The sequence below is a fragment of the Talpa europaea genome (assembly GCF_964194135.1).
Source record: "Talpa europaea genome assembly, chromosome: 1".
NCBI classification, from domain to species: Eukaryota; Metazoa; Chordata; class Mammalia; order Eulipotyphla; family Talpidae; genus Talpa; species Talpa europaea.
Window position 1 is genome coordinate 131,926,927 of NC_140073.1, and position 22,551 is coordinate 131,949,477.

A 22,551-nucleotide genomic window follows, 5' to 3' on the forward strand; every position below is an offset into this window, starting at 1 on the left:
CACGACTTCGATCCTCAGCCAGAGAGCTACCCACATGGCGCGACAGACCTCTCCTGACTCACGCTCTGCTCCCCTCAGCAGTGTAGTTCAGACAGCCTGACTGTTCTGTTCCCCACTCTGTCTGTGGCAAATCCTCTCACCCCCCACACTTCTGGCCTGTACCCCAGTTCTTGCATAAATAAATAAATAAATAAACTAAAATAAAAAGGAGAAAAAAAAACCCGACCCAACAGTCCTTTCCAGATGCCAGCTAGCAACAGGACTTAATCATTTCACTGGGTGAGAAGACTGGATCCCACTCTCTAGCACGAGGCGATCACTCCTCACCGCAATTTCCCTTTCACACGCTCTAAAAAGCCCCCAAGCCGCGGCCTTTGTGAAGAAAGGCCCAGCCTCGGGGCGGCGGCGCTGCGGGGAGCGGCGGGCCCAGACTGCGGGGAGGGGTCCAGGATTTAAAGAGTTTTCTTTCTGGCTTCGCATCCTTCCAAACGCTCAATCTTCCTGTCAGCCAAGCGGGGCCACGGCACCGAGCGCTTGAAGAGAGCGGAAGGCCGATGAGAGGGAAAATGCCAGCTGAGGGGTGGTCGCCCCAATTCCGGCTTTTGTCTGAGGCAGTGAGGGAAGCCCGCGGAGGCCGAGGTCCCTGGTTCTGAGTTACGTGCGGGTTCTGTGGGGGCACGGAGAGGCCGCCTCCGGCCCAAGAAACAGCAGGGCCCATCGTGCCCCTCGAGGCTCCGCTCCCAGAGTCCGCGGGAGACGGCGGCGCCCGGGTCAGGGACTCGATCGCGGGGCTTGCCGAAGGCTGGCCCGAGGACGCGGCCGCCCCCTCTCAAACACGCGTCCACGCACGCGCGCGCGCACACGCACGCACACGCTCTCGCCGAGCGTCCGCAGCCTCCGTCTGTGTGAAGCCGAAAGGCCACTGCAGACGAGCCGGCCCCACCCAGCCCTCGGGGCTCGCGGGAGACCCGCCGCGCCAGGGCCGCCGAGTCCGGCTCGGCTACTCCGGGAGCGAGGGGCGGGGCCGGGCGGGGCCGCGAGCGCGCAGGCGCAGTGCGGGCCTCGTCGCGCCGCCGCCGACGCCGCTGCCGCCCCCCGCGCGGCACAGCAGGCCCGACCGAGACAGACAGCGCCGCGGAGAGCCGGGCCTGAGGAGGCGGAGGCGCGGCGGGGGCGGGGCGACTCCGGTGACCGGGAGCGCCGCAGACTGGCAGCTGCGGCGACTCCCCCTTTGTGTCTGGTCTGCTCGGAGCCGCTGGAAGTGCTTCCCGGAGAGGCGCAGGGGGTCTCGCCGCCCAGCAGCCCGCCCCCCGCGCCAGCCACCCACATCCGCCCTCCCGCCGCCCCCCGCCCTCGGCCCGCGACGCCCGAGCTCCGCCTGGAGCCCAGAGCCGCGGGGGGACGAGGCGCGGCGGCGGCGGCGGCTTCCTGGGGGGGCGCTGGGATTCGATCCGAGGCGCCGTCGACGGGAGAAGACGCAGCTTTCCTGGTGGGATTTACCTCGGGCGAGCGCCAGCGGCAGCAATAAAAAAGAGGGGAGTGCCCTCGGGGGGCGAGGGGCAGCCTCCCGGCACCTCCCCCCGCCCGCAGTCTCGGGGCGCTCCGGGCCGCGCCGCCGACCTGCCCGCCCCTCCCCCGCGCCCGCCGCCGCCGCCCCTCAGCCCTCCGGCGCGGCCGCCGGACCCGCGCGGCGTGAAGGCGGAGGGTTTGTCCATGGAGGCAGGCGCCTTTTTCGAGCCAGTCGAGGACAAGGGTTTGTTCTGGAAATCGGAGTGAAGGGAGCCCCGGCGTGAAACTTAAAAAAAGGAATTCCGCCCTCCCGGACCCCCCGGCGATGCGACTCGAGCCGCCGCGCGCCGCCGCCGCCCGCCCGGCTTCGCCCTCCCCGGCGGCGGGGAGCTCGCGCTGACCCCCGCCCCGCGCCCCCCGGCCCCCGCCGTCGGCCCCCGCTCGGCCCCCGCGGCGCCTGGATATGTTTTCTCCCAGACCTGGATATTTTTTTGATATTGTGAAACTACGAGGGAAATAACTGCGGGGCTCCCTTGTCTTCCTGCTTCTCCCCACGGACATGTCTTCAGTTTGGGGGGCCGAAGCACCCCGTCCTAGGCGAGCGAACCCTCCCAGGCGCGAGGGAGGGAAGTGAAGGGGAATCTGCCGCGGAATGAAAGCTCTGCAGCTGGGTCCTCGCATCTGCCATTTGTCCTCTCAGACTGCGCCGTGACACGGGCCGGAGAAGTCAGCCCCGAAGGCGACGAGCCTGCCGGCCGCGTCTCTCCGTCTCTCCGTGTTTACTTTCCGTGCTGCTTTTCTCTGCCTTCCTGCTGCGGGTCCTGCCCAGGGATGCCTTCCCCGCCGCGGCGGCCCCGGAGGGTGCCCGCGCTCTGGTGGGCCGTCCTGCTGGTCAGCGCTGCGGCCGGTGAGTAACCCCCGTGGCGCGTCCGGGCGCTGCCCTGCGGCGGCGAGGGAGGGAGCCCGCAGAGGCCGGGGCCTGCCCGCGCTCGCCCTCCCGGCCCGGCCCGGCCCGCAGCGCCGCGGCTACCTGCGCGCCCTTCACGGGCCTTCCAGGAATTCACCTTTCGTGTTTTGTGTAGTTTCCAATCCCCACTCCCATATTCCCCACCCCCGCCCCCTCCACGGAGGGGGGAAAGACATATTGGGTGTGGTATCTTGACATTTTTAGCTGTGAGGTAATGCAAGGATTAAAAATAATATTTTAATCACCAGTGAACAGTGGCTATTATGAGGTCTTTGAAAACAAAGCTGTTGATTTCTTTTAGTGTAAAGAAGCGGATTTGGCTTGCAGTGCAAACGTGGAATGTAGAACACACGCTTGAACCTCATTTTCAGATTTTAGATCATTCTTTGGGAATCCATGTTACTTTCAGTATTCAGAAATGTTACCGAGTGAGTTGAAGAAACGTTGAGGAAGCCAGAACTGGGAGATTCTTTAATACATTGTATAATACTGCTGATTGTTACCGTTGGTGTTGTTTGGATCTAAAGTGTTTTCTTCGTAATTATGTTTCCATCTTTTCCGTCTGGACAGTCGTGTTTTGTGTGTTTTGGAATTACTATTGGACTTAGAAGTATTTTCCATAACTTTTCATTTAGTCGCTTGGCATCTATTGGCTTTCCTGTCATTGAGACAACTTTGACCTCACTACAGACTTCTGGAGATTTGAGTCCTGAAAATTCTTTGACATTTTACTGAGGCTTACAGTAGCTTCAGATAGCTTCATTTTGGTTGTGAGACACCTTTGATAAAAACCATGTTTTAGCAAGTATTTTTCAAGCAGTCTTTTGGGGAATTTGCTTTAAAGGATTTTTGCGATGAATTGTACATTTAATTCTTAAATTTGGTTTTGGGTGGCCAAATAGGATTTGCATTTAAAAATGAGTAAAGGAAAACATGACAGCTTTCTAATTATCTTTTTATTTTTATAAGTCTGTAATTTTCACATTCAATGACTTTCTCATTGCTATGTTAGTCACAGAGGTAGCTTACTTATTTCCAATTTAAAAGTCCACACTGGGACAATACTGAAAGAAAATCTGAAATTTCCTTTTGTACTTTTGATATCGTATGTTAATGTCTATGATTTTATGGTACATGTATGTAGTTATGTTAAAATAATTCCAACTTCTGAATTGAGTGTATTTTGTAACTGATACTTTAACATTCGTAATCGTCAAAGTTCCTTAAAAGAGGAAAATGATTTTTCTCTAAATTTCTTTATATTGTGTTAGCTATATAAATTTGCTAACTGTAAGCCATGTGGTTGCCATAAAATATGAAGAGAATAAAAGGCTTAAGCAGTCATTCTTAGAACAGAGACCTCAGAGCCTAGGCTTTTCATTGGTCTTTGGTATTCTTGACCTTTTTAGAATGTAGATTCTTATTTATAGTGATAGGCATGGCATTTTGTTATTTGAACCAATAAAATAGAAAAAGTATTGTATTACAAATAAATTTAATTTGTATGTGGTAAATAAACATTAGAATAATGTCTTTTAAAAGGGATGGGTTAAAAGAATCACTGCTTAAAAGTGGTTTTAGTTGTCTTTCCTCTTTAGTATCACATAGGACCAGACGCCAAAACTGTGAAGTTGGATTTCAGAGTTTTAACAACAATAATAGCTAGTATTTACTGAGTGCTTGCTATATGCCAATAGATACTCTGTTAGCTTTACGTGTATTTTCTCATTTGCTCCTTGTGACAATTCTATGCTCTAGGTTTACAGAGAAGGCAGGTGAAGTTCAGAGAATGAAATAACCCACCACACAGTAAATTGTGGAGCCAGGATTATAATGTGCACCCTTACCTACCACATTAATGATAACAATAACAGCTTCTCACTCTAATTGGGAACCTGAGATAGAGTAGTGCCTTCACCAGATCAGCCTTTGAAAAGAAGCAGAAACACTTGACAGCTCTAGGTTCAACATTGGTTATGCAAATATCATGGTTCTAAGTCGTAAGACTTTGCTTTGCCTAAATTGGAGTGGTTAGTGCCTCTCCAGAGAGGGGCCTGTGTGGATTTGGGATACATAGATGCAGTGATGTAACTAGACAGGTGCAAATAATGCAGCTGAACAGGAAAAAAAGATTGGAAGCCTGAAATTACATCGCTCTTTGGGGTCATAGATATAGTCTCTATTTCTTTTAATTTTCTCTTTTATATTTACCCTATATCTAATTCTGGAATTCCTTGATTTTTTTAAATTTTAATTGAAGTAACATTGCATTATGCTTCAGGTGTGTATCATTATATTATATATAATATATTATTATACATCCATATATTATCATAGGAACTTTAAGTTCCCTGCTAAACATTCAGCCCTCTCCTTCACCTTACCTTTGTCCCAATTTACCCACTTCCTTTCCCTTCTGGTATTCACTAGTTGGTCTTTTTTCTGTTTACTAGTTTACTCTTTTTTTTTTTTTAAAGATTCATTTATTTATGCATGCAAGAACTGTGGTGTAGGCCAGAGGTGAGGGATGAGAGGATTCACCAGAGACAGAGTGGGGAACAGAACAGACGGATCCACGGAAATACACTGCTGAGGGGAGCAGTGGGTGAGACAGGAGAGGTCTGTGGGGCTTACTTCAATTAAGCCTGTTTCCTTCTAGGTCCTTCAGTGTTGTTTCAAATGGCAGCACCCCATTTTTTTAATAGCCATATGATATTCTATTGTATATGTGTACCACATCTTTATCCATTTATCAGTAGATGGACACTTAGCTTGTTTCTAGCCCTTGGCTGTTGTAAATAATGCTGCAAAAAATATGGGGGTGCATATATCTCTCTTCAAATTAGTGTTTTTGTATTTTTTTGGTACACACCCAGAAGTGGGATAACTGGGATCATATGAAAGTTCTATTTTTAATTTGTTGAGAATGAACTCCTTAATTCTTTTTTTTTTTTTTTTTTTATAGAGGCATGCTTTATTTATTTGTTTGCTGGTTTGTTTGTTTTGTTTATACATGCACTGGGTACAGTCAGAAGCGCGGGAGGGTGAGAGAATTCACCAGAGCCAGAGCGGGGAGCAGAGCAGGCAGAAGGACCGAAGTACACTGCTGAGGGGAGCAGCGGGCGGCAGGAGAGGTCTGCGCGCCATGTGGGACCCTCCTCAGGTGGCCGGGGAGCAGCCGGGGATCGAACCGGCGCCGCAGAGGCCGTGCGCAGTTTCGCAACCCAGCGCTCAACCGCTGCGCCACCGTGAACTCCTTAATTCTAACAACAGTTGGTATGCAAAAAAATTCTAATTTATAAAAAATGTCTTGTGCTTGTTTAGTTTATGGATGAATTCTAAATTTTAACGAAAAACTACAATACAGTGCATACTTCCTTAAGGGGTAGCAGCTGTGAATATCTATTTTGGGATAAAAAAGTTGCTAAACTTTATTTAGGTTGCAAATTGTTATAGGTATCATATCTATTCTTGTCTTGCCTCACCCTATGCAGCTTCTGAGCATACCCTTTTCCTCTACTTCATTCCTTGTTTTCCTCCTTGTCCATTCTTAGTGGCCAAGGAGGCCAGGGGGCCCATGACATTTCAGATGGTCTCGTTGATGGGATCCAGGCCTGAAGGATTCTCTAGGACACTCTGAAGGAGCTCTGGGATCTATATCACATTGTAATCATATTTTCCTTGGCTGGCCTCAGATAATGTTCTTGGCAGAACTGATACCAGTGTCAACTGATTCTTCTTGCATCTGAAATAATTCACTTGACTAGATGTCAATTAGTCATGTATTTACCTTCCTTCCTTCCTTCCTCCCTCCCTTCCTCCCTTCCTTCCTTCCTTCCTTTCCTCCCTCCCTCCCTCTCTCTCTCTCTCTCTTCTCTCTCTCTCCCCCCCTCTCTTTCTTAACACACATATTGTCTAAAGAAAGATTCACTTGTTTAGTTGGTGTTCTTTTTTAAAAAAAAATATTTATTCATTTTACACAAGAACCGGGAGGGTGAGAGGATATTCAACAGAGACAGAGTGGGGAACAGAACAGGCAGACTGATGAAGTACACTGCTGAGGGGAGCAGCGGGCACGACATGCCACGCACGCCATGTGGGACCCTCGCCGGCTGGCCGAGATTGAACCTGCGCTGCAGATGCTGTGGACAGCTTCACAACGTGGCACTCAACCGCTTGCACCACCAGAGGAGGCCCTCAGTTGGTTTTCTTAGTGATTATTATTGAGGAAGTGGTACTTTTATAACCTTTATTTTAGTATTTCTCAAGATGTGGCACTGCAGTAGGGTCACCTGTGGTGCTTGATAAAATGTATAGTTCTGGCCCTACAGTCTAATATACTGAATAAATCTCTTTTTGGTACCCTCCCTCCCCCCCTTTTTTTTTTAAATTTGGGCACTTTTTAGAACCACTGCTTTATAATAATCAATGCTGAGTTTTTGGATTTCTTAAATACTGTGATTCGGTCACCTTTTGCTGCATTATAACTGCCAACCGCAATATAATAGTAAGCATTTATTTTCTCCATTTGTCTCATTGTAGGACCCAGGTTGGAGGGAAGGTTAAAATCTGAGTGGGGAAGCTTTGTCTTATAGCTATGACAGAAGTATAAGACAAACCTAATCCCACCAGCCTTTTCATAATCTGTTTCTCTAACATCCCATTGGCCAAGCCAAAAGACAACAGGTTGGGCCTCCCCGGTGGCGCAGCGGTAGAGCGCTGGGTTGCGAAGCTGCCCGCGGCCTCTGTGGCGCCGGTTCGATCCCTGGCTGCTCCCCGGCCACCGGAGGAGGGTCCCACATGGCGCGCAGACCTCTCCTGCCGCCCGCTGCTCCCCTCAGCAGTGTGCTTCGGTCCTTCTGCCTGCTCTGCTCCCCGCTCTGGCTCTGGTGAGTTCTTTCACCCTCCCGCGCTTCTGACTGTGCCCAGTGCTTGTATAAACAAAACAAACAAATAAATAAATAAACATGCCTCTATTAAAAAAAAAAAAAACCAAAAGACAACAGGTAGTGAATGAAGTACACTTTGCCCGTAATGAGCCTGTGGTATCAGTAATATATGGAGGTATAATACTATTGCTGAGGAATGAAATTTCAGACCTTTAGTCTGTTACATGTGATTAGGAAGATAGTTAAGGGGGGAATCTTCTCTTACCATTTAATCAGAACCACACTTTTAATTAGGTCTTTGCATACAAATGCTATCAACTTTGGTTTCTACAAAAGCTATGTGTGGTGTCTGTGTGTGTATGAAACGGGAGAAAAAGATTTATTCCACAAATGGATGCTTTTCTTTATTGAAAGCCAACTTTCTCAATGGTGAGAGAAGAAATTGAATATTGATCTTTAATGGGTAAATGTTATAAAAAGGGACAGAGTGAAGTCAATGTGAATTGATTAATTTTATAATTGACCATATCACTTATTTTGACACTTATTCATTAATTTTGAATATCACTTTCATCTGTTTGCCTTATCTTCCCAACTAATAATTGCCTTTAGAGGCCAGGGTTCATACCTTAAATTGTTTTGTAATCTTTCATGTTGCTGGGCACATATAATGGTTTAGAAAAACACTAGATAAATAAACAATAAAAAGGAAATGAAGCCATGAAATAATCTAAGATTACTCACCCTAATGATGTGTTGCAATGTATTATTGCTCTGTCTCAATTCCTTTAACTCTAAAGTAGTTTAAATGGTGTAGTAGAAAGATCACTATATTTTGAATTAGTAAATCTGGATTCTGTGCGATTCTGGATAGATTACCAAGCATAGTTATCTCAGTTGTAATATTGTGGGATTGGACTAGGTTTTGTTTAAAATGCAGGTTCCTGGCGACCACCCCAGACCCACTTAACAAAATAATCTGAATGGTGAATTTGGAAATTTGTATTTTATTTTTTTAAAGATTTATTTATTTATGCATGCAGGAACTGGGGTATAGGCCAGAGGTGCAGGGGATGAGACAGAGTGGGGAGCGGAACAGGCAGATCTACTGAAATATACTCCTGAGGGGAGCAGCAGGTGAGACAGGAGAGGTCTGCTGTGTCATGTGGGTTGCACCCTGGCTGGGGATTGAACTCAGGCTGCAGTGGCTGGCACTAGCTCCATAAGCCCTGAGACTTTAACCCCTGTGCCACCAGGGAGACCCGCTTTTGGTTTCTAGCATCAAATTCATTGCCAAATCTAAAAAGGAAGATACATGCCTTATTTTTTTCATCTAAGAGCTTTATGGTTTTTACTCTTACTTATTAGATCATTGATCCATTTTGAGTTAATTTTTGTATGTGGGAAACCAGTTGTGCCAGCACCATTTGTTGAAGGCACTGTTCTTTCCCTATGGAATGTTATTGGTGCTCTTGTCAAATGCCAGTTGACTTCAGATGTGTAGATTTATTTCTGAACTGTCAACCTTATTCCATTAGTCTATATGCCTATCATTATGCTAGCACCATACTGTTTTTATTTGTGTAGCTTTGTAGTAAGTTTTGAAAGTGAGAGGTATGAGTCTCCCAACTTTGTTTTTATCAGGCTTGATTGGCTGTTTGGTTCTCTTGTAATTCCATATGAGCTTGAGGAATGGCTTTTCTGTTATTTGTGGGGGGAGAAAAATAGTATTGGAGCAATTGGTACTATTTGAATCTGTAAATTGCTTTGGACAGTATTAACATCTTTAATATTGTCTGCCTGTGAATACAGAATGTCTTTCTATTTATGTCCTCTTAAATGTCATTCAGAAATGTTTTGTAATTTTTAGTGTATGAGTGTTTCAACTTCTTGGTAAGTTTATTCCTATATATTCTTTGTTGGTATAGTATTTCAGTAGTTTGGTAGACTATACTTGGTTTTTTTTCCCCAAAGATTTATTTATTTATGCTTGCAAGAACTGGGGTACAGGCCAGTGGTGCGGGGGTGAGAGGCTTCACCAGAGACAGAATGGGGAGCAGAACAGGTAGGTTGACTGAAATATACTGCTGAAGGGAGCAGTGGGTGAGACAGGAGAAGTCTGTTGTGCCCTTGTGTCACCTCCTTGTCTGGGGATCAAACTTGTGCTGCAGTAGCTGTGGATTGCTTCATAACGCTGATGCTTAACCATTTGCTCCACCTGGGAGGCCCTTATACCTGTGTTTATTGTTAAGGAAAATAATTTACTTTAGATATATTTAAATAATTTAAAGTTTTTGATTTAGCCATTCCAAAAAAGTGAGATTAAAAATTAAATTTTGGGGCCTCCCTCGTGGCACAAGGGGTTAAGACGCAACATATGAGCCAATCCACATCCACTGCAGCATGAGTTCGATCCCTGGCCAGCCAGGGACCCACATGGTGCAGCAGACCTTTCCTGACTCGCCCGCTGCTCCCCTCAGCAATGTATTTTGGACCTTCTGTCAAAATACTCTGCTCCCTGCTCTGCTCCCTGCTCCTTGCTCTGTCTCTGGTGGATTCTCTCACCCTCCTGCACCTCTGACCTATATCGCAATGCTTGTATAAATAAATAAATCGTTTAAAAAATTTGATAGTTATTATACTTTAACTGATCATTAAACTTATAAGAATAGCTTAAAGATTTTTATTAGTAGATCCTGTATTTCTTCTTTGGTGAGATAAACTAGAAATAACTTTTGTTATGGCACATATGAAGTAATATTTTTAAAATATTTATGCATAAAAGAGCTGGGGTGCAGGCAGAGGTGCGGGGGGAGGGGTGAATTTACCAGAGGCAGAGTGGGGAGCAGAACAGGTGGATCTACTGAAATACACAGCCAAGAGGCGCAGCGGGTGAGACAGGAGAGGTCTGCTGCACCTTGTGGGTTACCTCCCTGACCAAGGATTGAACTTGTGCTGTAGTGGCTATGGATAGCTTCAGAGTGGTGAGGCTTAACTCCTTGTGCCACCAGGGAGGCCCTAAAGTAATTTATATTAATGTACCAGTCCTTTGGTTAGGAATATTTGGGGAATTTTTGTTGGGCCTTTACAGATAAGGTTTAGATAAAATTTGGTATTTAGTAATCCCTGTTCAGTAATGTATTTATTTTCTGTTTTCATTTCTTGTTTTACAATTGAAACAGTTGTAGAGTTCGGCAATCTTGGTTTTTTCCCTCTAATTAAAAAGTGGTCTAAAGCATCATTATTCTGTCAATGAATTCTTATCAGAACTACTGTTATATAGAGCATTTTTTATCAGAAACTAGTTGCTGAAAATGGAGAAAAATTTGCTATCCTTTCAGTTTTGGTAGTTATATAAACTTTTTTTATGTCTGCTGTTGCTTTGTAAATTCATTTTAAAATTAATTTACTAAGGCAGAGACTTAGTCCCAGGCTTTGCAGATTTTTTTCATTCCTACCCAGCCCAAGGCCTCTCCTGTAACCATGCTCTTCCAGATTCTCAGTTAGGTCAAGAAGCATCCTCGCTAGATCCAGTCTTTGTATCAATATTTATTGGAGCAGGAGCAGTGCTGTATGTCACGCTCCTGGCTTTGTTCAATCCAGATGTCACCTGAGACAGAAAGAAAAACCCAAAACCTTGGAACAAACTGGGCCCCAATGATCAACATAAATTATCCTCAGTTTAATGTAGATTTCAGGAAACTGAAAAGAGTCCAGTCTTCTAAATGAAAAATTTCACTATAAAGCTGCCTGAAATGATGATCTTCCAGAAGCCGTCCACACAGTTTTCCACTTAACCAGGAAGTACTTCTCCTATAAATGAATGAAATCATGTTGATGTATTATATGGGGATTTACAATGATAAATAAGTATCTGAGATTTGGGAAAGCAAAGCAAAGCAAACTGATAGTTTGCTTTGGGTCGTTGCTCTTCCCCCTTGGTTTTATGTTTATATTTGGAGGTTTCATTGTTCTTTCAGTTCTTTATAAATTATACATTTACATTAAAACATGTAGGATGTGCTTTGAGTAATACATCTAATGAACCCAGAGGGAATTTTATTAACTCAAGAATTATAGGGTGTTGCCAAGAGATTTTACTCTTTACCAGTGAGGAGTATAATATCATCTTGAAAGATATGAGGTAAAGATTTGATTACTCAACATCCTGGCTAAGAAAGATTTGATAGTTTAGCATCCTTTCACATTTGGCATGATATGAGTTAATTTCAAGGGTGCAAATGTGACCTAAGTAGAAGTAGGAAAAAAGTAAATCTTTCTTTCTTCCAACATGTTGAAATATGGAACATATATCTGAAGTCCTTGAATGGTATCAGTTTTCAATCTTGTGTTTATCATGTTGATGAGAAAATAAAAGCATTCCTGGCCAATGTTGAATGAAACAATATTATTCGAGGATCTGTTTTCCTTATACCTAGTTCAGCTTAAAGTTGCAATCACTAAGAATTTATCCACAATATTAAGAGAGGAATTTACTGTAAAAAGGAGTTGAAGGGTCAGTTATAGAATTTTCCTTTTTTGAAAAAAACATTTATTTAAATATCCGTACAAAAGCTGGAGTGTAAGCCAGAGGTGCGGAAGTGAGAGGATTCACCTGAGAGAGTAGGCAGATCTACTGAAATACACTGCTGAGGGGAACCGCAGGAGAGACAGGAGAGGTCTGCTGTGCCATGTGGGTCAGCACCCTGGCCTGCTGGGGCTCAAACTCTTGCTTCAGTGGCTGGCGGTAGCTTGATAGCTCTGTGTCTTTAACCCCTGCGCCACCAGGGAGGCCCCAAATAGTTACATCTTTCTTATTCTAAAAACTACAGGTTGGAAAAAATAACTATAGTAGGAAATCTGGCAAATGCTATCTCAACTAGCCAGGAGTAGCTCAGTTATTAGTTATGTTGATACAATAGTATCATTGACATGATATGAAAGAGTGGTGTTTCACCTCTGTAGTTTTCTTCCCTGAAACTTAAATTCCCAGTCTAACTACCCAGGGGAAAAACATCAGACAATCACCAACAAAGGGACATTCTACACAATGCCTGTCTAGTATTTTTCTGGGTTATTAGAGGTGAGGAAAGTATGAGATACTGTCACATTCCAAAGGAACCTAGAGAGACATGATGGCTAAATATAGTATCCTAGATGGATCCTGGAGCAGAAAAAGGACATTAGGGAAAACAAATGCAATCCAAATAGAGTGGAGTTTGGTTAATAGTAATGTACCAATCAATATTGATTCCTTAGTTGTAACAAATGTACAATAGATATATAAGTATTCTTTTTTAAGATTTATTTATTTATTAATGCATAGAAGAGCTAGAGTATAGGCCAGAGGTGCGGGATGTGTGTGAGTAAGTGTGCGTGAGAGAAGAGTCACCAGAGACAGAGTGGAGAACAGAACAGGCAGATCTACTGAAAGACACTGCTGAGGGGAGCAGCGGGCCAGACAGGGAGAGGTCTGCTGCTGCGCCATGTGGGCAGCTCCCTGGCCAGGGATCAAATTCATGCTGCAGTAGCTGAGGATAGCTTCAGAGTGCTGAGACTTAACCCCTTGCACCACCAGGGAGGCCCCCCACATGTCAACCTTTTAGGGAGAGCTTGATTTTTGTATTTTTGTTTTTATCTGAAAAGTATAGATAAAAATACTAATAATCCTATAACTCCAACACTATTTTTTGGCCTATTTACTTATCATTTTTAAAAAGTATATGTTTTTGTATGGTTATAGTTATATAATTAATGTCTTCAGTACATCTCAAACTTTTAAATATGGAATAATACGTCACAGACAGTAGTTGTGTAATATTACATTGACTGTATTTGTTAATTTTTATTTAATTCCTGTTGGGTGAGAGAATTTACTTGTTTCGTTTTTCTTCTCTTAATAAATGGTGCCATATTGAATATAGTAGGTCCATAAATAACATTGTTTGTTATAACATTATGAGAAAAAATAATTGATTCCCTGCTAGGACCACTCTGTGGGAAGTTTACATGTTCTTCCTGTATCTGTGTCAGTTTTCTCTCAGTAAGTTAGTTTCCTTCCACATCTCCAAAAAGTGCACACTAGGTTAGCTGGCATTTCTACACTGTCCCAATCTGAGAGAGTGTGGCTGTACGTGTGTGAACACACCTATGATGAATGGTGTTATGTCCATTGTTTGCTCCTACCTTGCACCATGAACTGTTGGGATAGACTGGCCATTTATTACCCTGTATTGAGGACTTACTGTACTTTTGTGCAAATGTTTCTTGTGTTTTATTTCTGAGTCCTCATCTTGACCTGTCAATGGTATGACCCAATTTGATAATTTTTTCCTTCTTAAAACACTGTTAATTTGGCTTCTGATATATAACACTTGGTTTTCCTCCTACCTCGTTATCTCCTTTGATAGTTCCTCCTTGTGTCTCTTACCTCTAAATGGTGTGTTGTTTCAGGATTCAGTCCTTGACCTTTTCTTTCCTCTGTCTGTACTCCCTTGGTGATCTCATCTAGTCTCAGGGCTTTAAAATAGCATCTAGAGGCTGACAAGTTTCAAATTTATTTCCACCCCAATTTCTTTTCTTGAAATTTCAGTTTTGTGTATTTAGCATCTCCACTTAGATGTAAGATGTTCATCTCAAACTTAATGTGTCCAAAGCAAACTCCTGAACTTTCTTTATAGACCTGTTTCTCCCAGTCTTACCCTAACTCAGCAAATGGCAATACTGTCCTTCCAGTTTTTCAGACCAAAAAACATATCCTTTTCTCTTCTCTCTCTCTCTCTCTTTTTTAAAAAGATTTATATATTTATGCATACAAGAACTGGGGTACAGGCCAGAGGTGTGGGGAGTGAGAGGACTCACCAGAAACAGAGTGGGGAGCTGAATAGGTGGATTGACTGAAATACCTTGCTGAGGGGAGCAGCGGGCGAGACAGAAGAGGTCTGCTGTGCCATGTGGGTAGCTCCCTGGCCAGGGATTGAACTCGTGCTGCAGCAGTTGAGGATAGCTTCATAGGTTGCATCTTGGCCCCTCTTCTTTTTTTTCCCCCCCTCACACTCCATGCTCTTAGAGTAGAACTCTCAGCTATGCCTTCAAAATAATATCTAGAATCTCTCTACTTCTTATCACCTCCACTGCTACCGTGTTAATCTAAAAGAACCACCATCTTCTCTCAAAAATCACAGATGAGAGAACAGTAGTGTCTGTTTTCTGTTAGTATATTTATTATGGTCACTTTCAATATACTGTCCTTTTCAAACATGAGTCAGATCATTACATTTCTCTCCTTAAAAATTTCCAGTGCCTCCTCATTTCACTCAAAGTCACAATGATTTAAAATATCTTCACAATCTGGCCCCTGTTACTATGACTGCACCTGCTATCTCTGTGTTGCTCCAATTTTTGTGCTTTTAACTTTATAAAGGTAAAATATCAGGAAATCAATTTTTTTTTTTTTGGGGGGTGGGACCCTCGCCGGTGGCCGGGAAATGAACCGGCGCTGCAGAGGCTGTGGGCAGCCTCGCAGCCCAGTGCTCAACCGCTGCGCCATCAGGGGAGGCCCAGGAAATCAAATGTTTTAGAAGAGGTTAGAGTTAATACTTTATTCTATAAAATTTGACAGTGATAGCTACAATTAGTAAGTAAATATATATATATATTGCGGGAGTGTGGGAGGAGAAACATGAGCATTTCCTGAGACTTTCATATATCCAATAAGATCCTTGCATATTTCCTCTGTTATCTCATTAACATCTAAACAGACTGATCAATGCAATTATTTTTCTTTGTTTTACAGGTCCAGGCCTCTATAATTGCAAAATAAATAAAGCATTAATATAATATATATGTTAGCCAGATATTTGGAATATTTCAGGCATCTGAAAATTTTATTGTCATTTTAATCATTCGGGAAAAATTGCCCAGACTGAACTGTGTTTTAGTTATGGTTTCTTATTTTGTTGTAAATGGCCACAGACGTTTGAAGCAGCTTTATTCATCAAATTTTGGTGGATAATAAAATTTTTCATTGATGATTCAAAGCTTCAGTTTTGGAAAGGAGCACCAGTTAGATCAGAAGGGTGATGATGACATATTTAGTTGAGGATAAGTTTTTAATGTTTCCATCTGTTGTTAGTGATTAGAGCCCCTAGGGTCCAGTCTAGTGTGAGGAGTAACTTTTTATATTTAGTTACTACACAAAGGGCCATACTGTGGTGACAACAAAGGCAAGATTAAAAAGAGTCAAATGATATCAAGAGATGAATTTGTTCATGTTACTTATTGAAACACTTTTATGTGGGAGATAACGTCTCTGGGGTATTTATTTTTTCCTTTGGCTAAAACCAATGTGTTAGCTTGATGAAATGTTATTAAAAATGTTAAACTATACAGTTAGTTTAAGCTTTAGCACCAACTTTCCCCATTCATGTCTTTTTTAGGAAGTTTATGAGAAATTCAGTTTTATTGATTTTTTTTTTTAAAGATTTATTTGTTTATGTATTTATACAAGCACTGGGTACAGTCAGAAGCGCGGGAGGGTGAGAGAATTCATCAGAGCCAGAGCGGGGAGCAGAGCAGGCAGAAGGACCAAGGTACACTGCTGAGGGGAGCAGCGGGCGGCAGGAGAGGTCTGCGCGCCATGCGGGACCCTCCTCTGGTGGCCGGGGAGCAGCCGGGGATCGAACCTGCACTGCAGAGGCTGTGGGCAGCTTCGCAACCCAGCGCTCAACCGCTGTGCCACCGGGGAGGCCCTCAGTTTTAGTGATTCTTGCTTGGTCTCTCTTTTAAGAGCAAGACAGTAGATTCAGATTTGTACTAAAGCGGCTTAGATTTGTATGCTAAGTAGCTAATAGGTTTTTATTTTCTATCACTCTGTATTCTTTTTATAACTTAGGTAAAAAATTTTTTTTAAAGATTTATTTACTTATGCATACAAGAATTGGGATACAGGCCAGAGGTACGGGAGGTGAGAGGATTCACCAGAGACGGAGCGAGAAACAGAACAGGTGGATCTACTGAAATACACTGCTGAGGGGAGCAGTGGGCGAGACAGGAGAGGTCTGCTATGCCATGTGTGTTAGCTCCCTGGGCAGGAATTGAACTCATGCTTCACTGGCTGCTGATAGATGATCGTGCTGAGATTTTAACCCCTGCACCACCAGGGAAGCCCATGAAAAGGTCTTTCATGGGCATTTACATGCTCTGCCCAGAAGAGATTCACATCACTCCCACTTAAAATTCACTATCCATTTCCTTGACGAAATGTGATCTTCCAAAGTTTCAGAAAAGGAATTTGTGAAAGGGGAACAACAGTGACTGTAGAAAGTATTAAGATAAACTTGTGTTAACTTTGTTTTGCATTTTAGGATTTGTTTTTGCTTTTAGATCTTGATTTAATTTCTTTAAAAATCTTTTTGCTTTTTTAGAACTACTAAGATTGTAGTACAAGAAGAGTTGTAAATAATAATGAAGTATAGAAAATAAAAAGACCCATTTCCTCTTTTTCACTGATCGCATTCCCTAGATGTAACCACTGCCATATAACCTTTTATACTGTTTCTGTTTGCACTATATATAGTTTGTTTTGTTAACAAAGGTGGAATCATGAATACCATATGCAAATTTTTGTGATTATTCATATAGGATAATTCTAGAGGTAAGACCATTCCAAAGTTTGAAAATTGTAAATCTTGATAGGAACATCCAAATTTTCTGCCAAAAGATTTCACCAGTTTCCATTTCCAACAATAGTGTATCAGAATTTCCATTTTCTTTACTTTCCCCCAAAACTGTATATTAACCATCTTCTCTTTTTTTGCAAAAGCAAAATCATTGTATTTTGTTGACTTTCTCTGCTTTAATTATTGAAACTGAGTTTTTGTATGTTCATTAGTTGTATTTCTCTGAATTAATTTATTAATGATAGATCGTAGATCAGATTAATTTATTAATGATTTGTTACTTTTTCTTATGGATAGCAAAATGGTATTTATGGAATGGAAATTATTTTATGTAATTAGAATTATTTATCCCTTTATGACATCTGGGATTTTTTTTTAATACTTATTTTTTTAAATTTATTTATGCATACGGAACCTCCCTGGTGGTGCAAGAGGTTAGGCTTCAGCACTTTAAGCATTTGGCAGTTACTGCAGCAAGAGTTTGATCCTCAGCCAGGGAGGGAGGTGACCCACATGGCACAGCCGACCTCTCCTGTCTCGCCTGCCTCTCTAGCCTGCTGCTCCCCTCAGCAGTGTATTTCAGTTAATCTGCCTGTTCTGCTCCCCACTCTGTCTCTGGTGAATCCTCTCACCCACCCACCCCCATACCTCTGGTCTGCACCCCAGTTTTTGTATACATAAGCAAATAAAAATAAATCTTTAACCAAAAAAACAACATCTGTTAAGATGTCTTCGTAGAGTTTTTTTTGTTTATCGTGCAAAATAGCAACTATTATCAGTTGCTTAAAGTGCCTGATCATTGGAACCAGACATTTTAAACTCTTGTTTAGAGCCTTGCCTATTACTTTAATTAAGAAATTTCTGAGAACCTTGGCTATTTGAGTATCTGAATTATACAAATTGAGGGAGTATTAAATAAGTAAACAGATAATTAATGTCAGTGTCTTAAAGTGCCTCAGCATGTATTTTCACTTAATGTATTTAGAACAAGTTTGGGTAAGAATGTATTGTCTGCAGTTGGTATATGGAAATACATAGCATTAAGTGGAATACTTTCTGTCATCCTTGTTTTTCATTTTTGTGCTCACATTTAACAGGATATGGTACAGTTGTAGGAAAGAATTGTAGTTAGAAAAAGTAAAGGGGCAGTGCTGGGGGAGTGGAAGTAAAAGTACTTGTTGCCTTGCCTTTGATCATCTGCTGGAGTGAACTCTAAAGAACCATACCTTTCTTTGACTATGTAAGTTCTTGTAGGTTTGTGAATTTAGATATCCTTTAATAGTAGCTTTGATATTGGAAAGTTTGGGGCCTATTACTTAAGTGAAGAATTATATTTGAAAAGAGATCTCTGAACAATTAAATAAACGGTAGTATCAGAAGGAAGTTAATGGACAGTCAGGAGTACCAAAATTACCCTGGATTACATTCATCATCCTGTTATTGGCTTAGCTGATTCCTGAAATCTTTTCAGTCCATTTTACTTATTTAGGTCACTAATTATAAAATTTGTTGTTCAGAAGATGGCATCTAGTTAAGGTGTTTGGAGAGAGATTCCTGTGAGATTCTACTGAGTCATGTCCTCAGTAATTATCTTGAGAATTGTGCTGGAGAAGCAGTGGATAGCTGCAGCTAATGAATATTTCACTATTGTTTAGAGAACCTATTGTGTAAAAGATTTACCACAAAAAGTGACATTACCAAAGTAATATTTGCATGTGGAGAACTATACTAGGTGTTTCTGAAAGTAACAAAGCAAAATAAGTACTGTTTAGTAACAGTAATATCCCTCTATGAATTTCTACTGTGTTAAGTGCAGTGTGGAGTGTTTATACCTACATTTTTCTCTAATTGAAATAGCTGAAATGTAGGTACTTTTACTATTTTAGAATTAGGAAAACAGACTAACAGAGATTAAGTATTTTATTTAATTATATATACATCTGATAACAAGTAATTACTTATTAAATACCTCATTATGACAGGCATTCTTCTAAGTGCTTTACTTTATTTCATATGAGCCTTATATGAGCTTCTCTGAAATAAGTATTTTTTTCATAGATAAGGAAACTGAAGTGCAGAAAGTTTAAATAAGTCATCCAGAGTCATAGTCTAGAAAGTGGCTGGACTGGAATTCAAGCCAAGGTCTCATTGATTTCTGAAAGTTTCTACTCTTATGCACATTTGATCATGTTGTGATAGAGAATTGATCACATTGAAGGAACTTTCAACTTTGAAATTATGTGACTTGTTCTCCAAAAAGTAGTAAAGTTAGGATAAATTAATAACTTCTCAACGGTTTTGTAATAAGAATATTTGATTCAAGGCCTCCCTGGTGGCCTAGGGATTAAGTCTTAGCGCTATCATCACTATGGCCTGAGGACCTGAGTTTGAACCCTAGCCAGGGAACTAACCCGCATATGATGCAGCAGACCTCCCTTGTGTCGGCTCCCGTTAGCAGTGTATTTTAATAGATCCACCTATTCTGCTCCCCACTCTGTCTCTGGTGAATCCTCTCATCCCGTGCACCTCTGGCCTATCTATACCCCAGTTCTCCCATGCTAAAAAAAACAATTTTGATTCATTAGCGGAATACTATTACTGCTTGATCAATTCTGTTTCCATATTAGCATGTATTCACTAAATATGAATATCTAATTGTACTAGGTTATGAAAGAAGTATGAATCATGCTCCCACTACTTACCTGGTTATAGGACAAGAGAATAAATACAGTGGTGTATGCTTAACAGAGATTGGGTAAAAAAAAAAATACAAATTTGAAATGATATACAGCATGCATATAGGCAATAACAAAAAAAGATAATTTGGATAATGGATAAATCTTTGTGATTCAATAGGCATGATGTGGAGTTCAGAATTCTATTGCGTTTGGCCTAAATTGGCCTTATTGTGGCGGTGTCCTTTAGAATGCAGCCAAGTGGCTAAAGCAAAGTGACCAAATATGTGATAAATATAAGTGTGAGCTTACCCTAAGGAGCAAGGACAGAGGTTGAGAGGCCTATTCAAGTGTGGACTAGATATACAAAAAAGAATGGAAAATTCAGCAATCTTTGAGAAATCCTCTGTTGTCCCTATGGTCACATAGGTTTGGGTCTGATTGACATCCAACTGAGCTGGATGAGCTGGGGTGGTGATGAGGGAAGGCTGAGGCTATTTGGTGTGTATGTATTCTGCCATATTTAATATTGGCTCAACTGACATACTCAACTCTGAAGACATGAGATCTGGCTAATGATGGATGTATTGTCCTTTGTGGCAGAAGGGTGTTGAGGGGAGTAAAGATAATTAGGGAGATAGCAGTAAGTGTAACAGTCCAGAAGAACAAACAATAATACATGTAAGAGCTCAATGATATCGTTTAGGGTTGCATTTACCAGTCACATTCCTCTCACACTTTATCCTTGCTAGTAGGAGTTTTGGGGATATCTAACCACATCTTCTCTGACCACAGAATTTAAATTAGATAAAAGGAAACCTTGAATGAAAAGCAATTAATAAAAGAAGGCAGACAAGTTTTAGAAACAACCTAAGAGTCCAGTGATAGATGAATGGATTAAAAAGATGTGAGATATATATATACATGCACACACACAATGAGTACTAACTCAGCTATATAAAAAAAGATGAAATCTTGACTTTTGTGACAACATGGGTAGAACTCAAGGGGATTATGCGAAGTGAAATAAGTCAGAAGGAGAAAAACAAACAACAGGTGATTTCACCCATTATATAGAATAGTGAGTTTTTACAAAGCAAAGAAAAAGACAAAACTAAACCAAGAAATCCTAGAAAACTGACTGAAGAACTGAGGCTACCAGAGAGGGTGGGTCGAGGGTGGAGAACATAGGAAAGGGGTCCAAAATACTATGATGGAGGTTTATTGGTACATTGGTGGTGAATTACTCTGATACCATACATCTGAAGAGGTATGAACCTATACCTCTAAAACATTTGCAGTGTTGTAAATCCATGCCATATCAAAAGATAAATAATTAAAAAAATTAAAAGGCAGAGGATATCATAAAGAAATGCAGGAAAAGAAGCCCCATTTTAATTATTAGCTATTATGTGATATGTCAGATAGTTCATCAGAGATATTGTATGTTTGAATTTTAGGTTTTTACAGATGAAGTAACAGTATATTTCCTTGTTGTGAGTATCTTATAATTTTCATGAGCAGGAACTTTTTTATTAATCTTATCTTTAGTGTACTAATGTTGAGAGTAGAGTCAATATGTAGCATTTTTCCTAAAATATATCATGTTTCACAAACAGGATTTGTTTTTATCTATAATCTCTTTTAAGTAGATCAGAGTAATAAAAAATAATTCTGTGATTTCAGTGTTTTATGTCTACATTTCTATGAAAGAAGAGTTTGGATAATTTAAGTTAAAAATGCTTTTTCATAAAGTCTCATCTTAGAGATTTTCTTTTGTAGCACTTTGGGAGAAATTTCTCATTCAGTTCTTTTCTAATTACGTGTGAAAAAACGGCTATTCAAAAAAAGACCTGTATGTAAAGTAAATATAATGCTGTAATACTCTTGTTGTTGTCAAGTACACTTAATGAAGGAGGTAGGGAAGCCATTTCACCATTTGGGGAGGCAGTTCAGCCTAGTGTTTTTCTATAGGGAAGCAGTGAAATAATTTTAAAGACATCATAAACTTAAGCAGAAGAAGGCAAGTTTGTAACACTCCTGAAATGAACTGGAAAAAAAAATTCACCTGCTGATTTTTGGAATATTCTTGTGGTTTTTCCTGTTTATTTGGCATTTGAACACTATGTAGTATTGTTAGGAGATATTGAGCAAAATAGTTAGGAGCCCTTACATTTTGTAATAGGGCTTTTACATGTTTAATTTAGGTTAAGATCTTGTAGCCGTGAACAAGGCAACTGGATCCTTATATCCTGTGGCACTTACATAGTTTTTGGACATACAGATTCATAAATAAGCAATAAATACATAAATTGACAAGATTATAGGACTATTATGAGAAGGCAACAGGGAAGAAAACTTTAGTTAATGTGGTCAGTGAAGTTATCTTCACAAGGTGACAGACATCTGAAAAATTAAAATGAGCCAGAGTAATTGCAGAAAGAACATTCCTGGCAGAGGAATGCACAAAGGCGAAGGAAAGTATAAAGTCTGGGAGGTGGGAAAGAACTTGGTATTTTACAGGATCAGAGAACAGACTGATGTGGCTAGAGTATGGTGAGTTAGGGAAAGAGATGAATAACAAGGGATTAGATAGGCAGGCAGGAGCTAAATCTTGTAGGTCCTGTATGTAATTCATGGTAGAAAGATGAAGAGTTTGAATTATATTATGAGAAAATGGGAAGTGCTATTGAAAGATTGAAAGCAGGATGATTTCATGATTGGATTTTCACTTTTCAAAGATCCGTTGGCATGTAGGTAGAGAAGAAGTAGGGGGGAGCTATAGGAGAAACAGGAGACTGGTAGGGCATTTATCATCAAGGTGGATAATG

General features: G+C 41.4%; 1 protein-coding gene across 1 annotated transcript in view; it reads left to right on the plus strand.

The window, feature by feature from the left end:
• Positions 1 to 2,340: 2,340 nt before the first annotated feature.
• BMPR2 (bone morphogenetic protein receptor type 2) overlaps positions 2,341 to 22,551 on the plus strand; it is a gene marked incomplete at both ends in the record, with an annotated part of 125,491 nt that continues 105,280 nt past the window's right edge. Inside the window, one exon of the mRNA XM_084235808.1 lies at positions 2,341 to 2,416. Coding sequence (XP_084091934.1) covers positions 2,341 to 2,416 — 76 coding nt within the window. The remainder of the gene's footprint in view (positions 2,417 to 22,551) is intronic.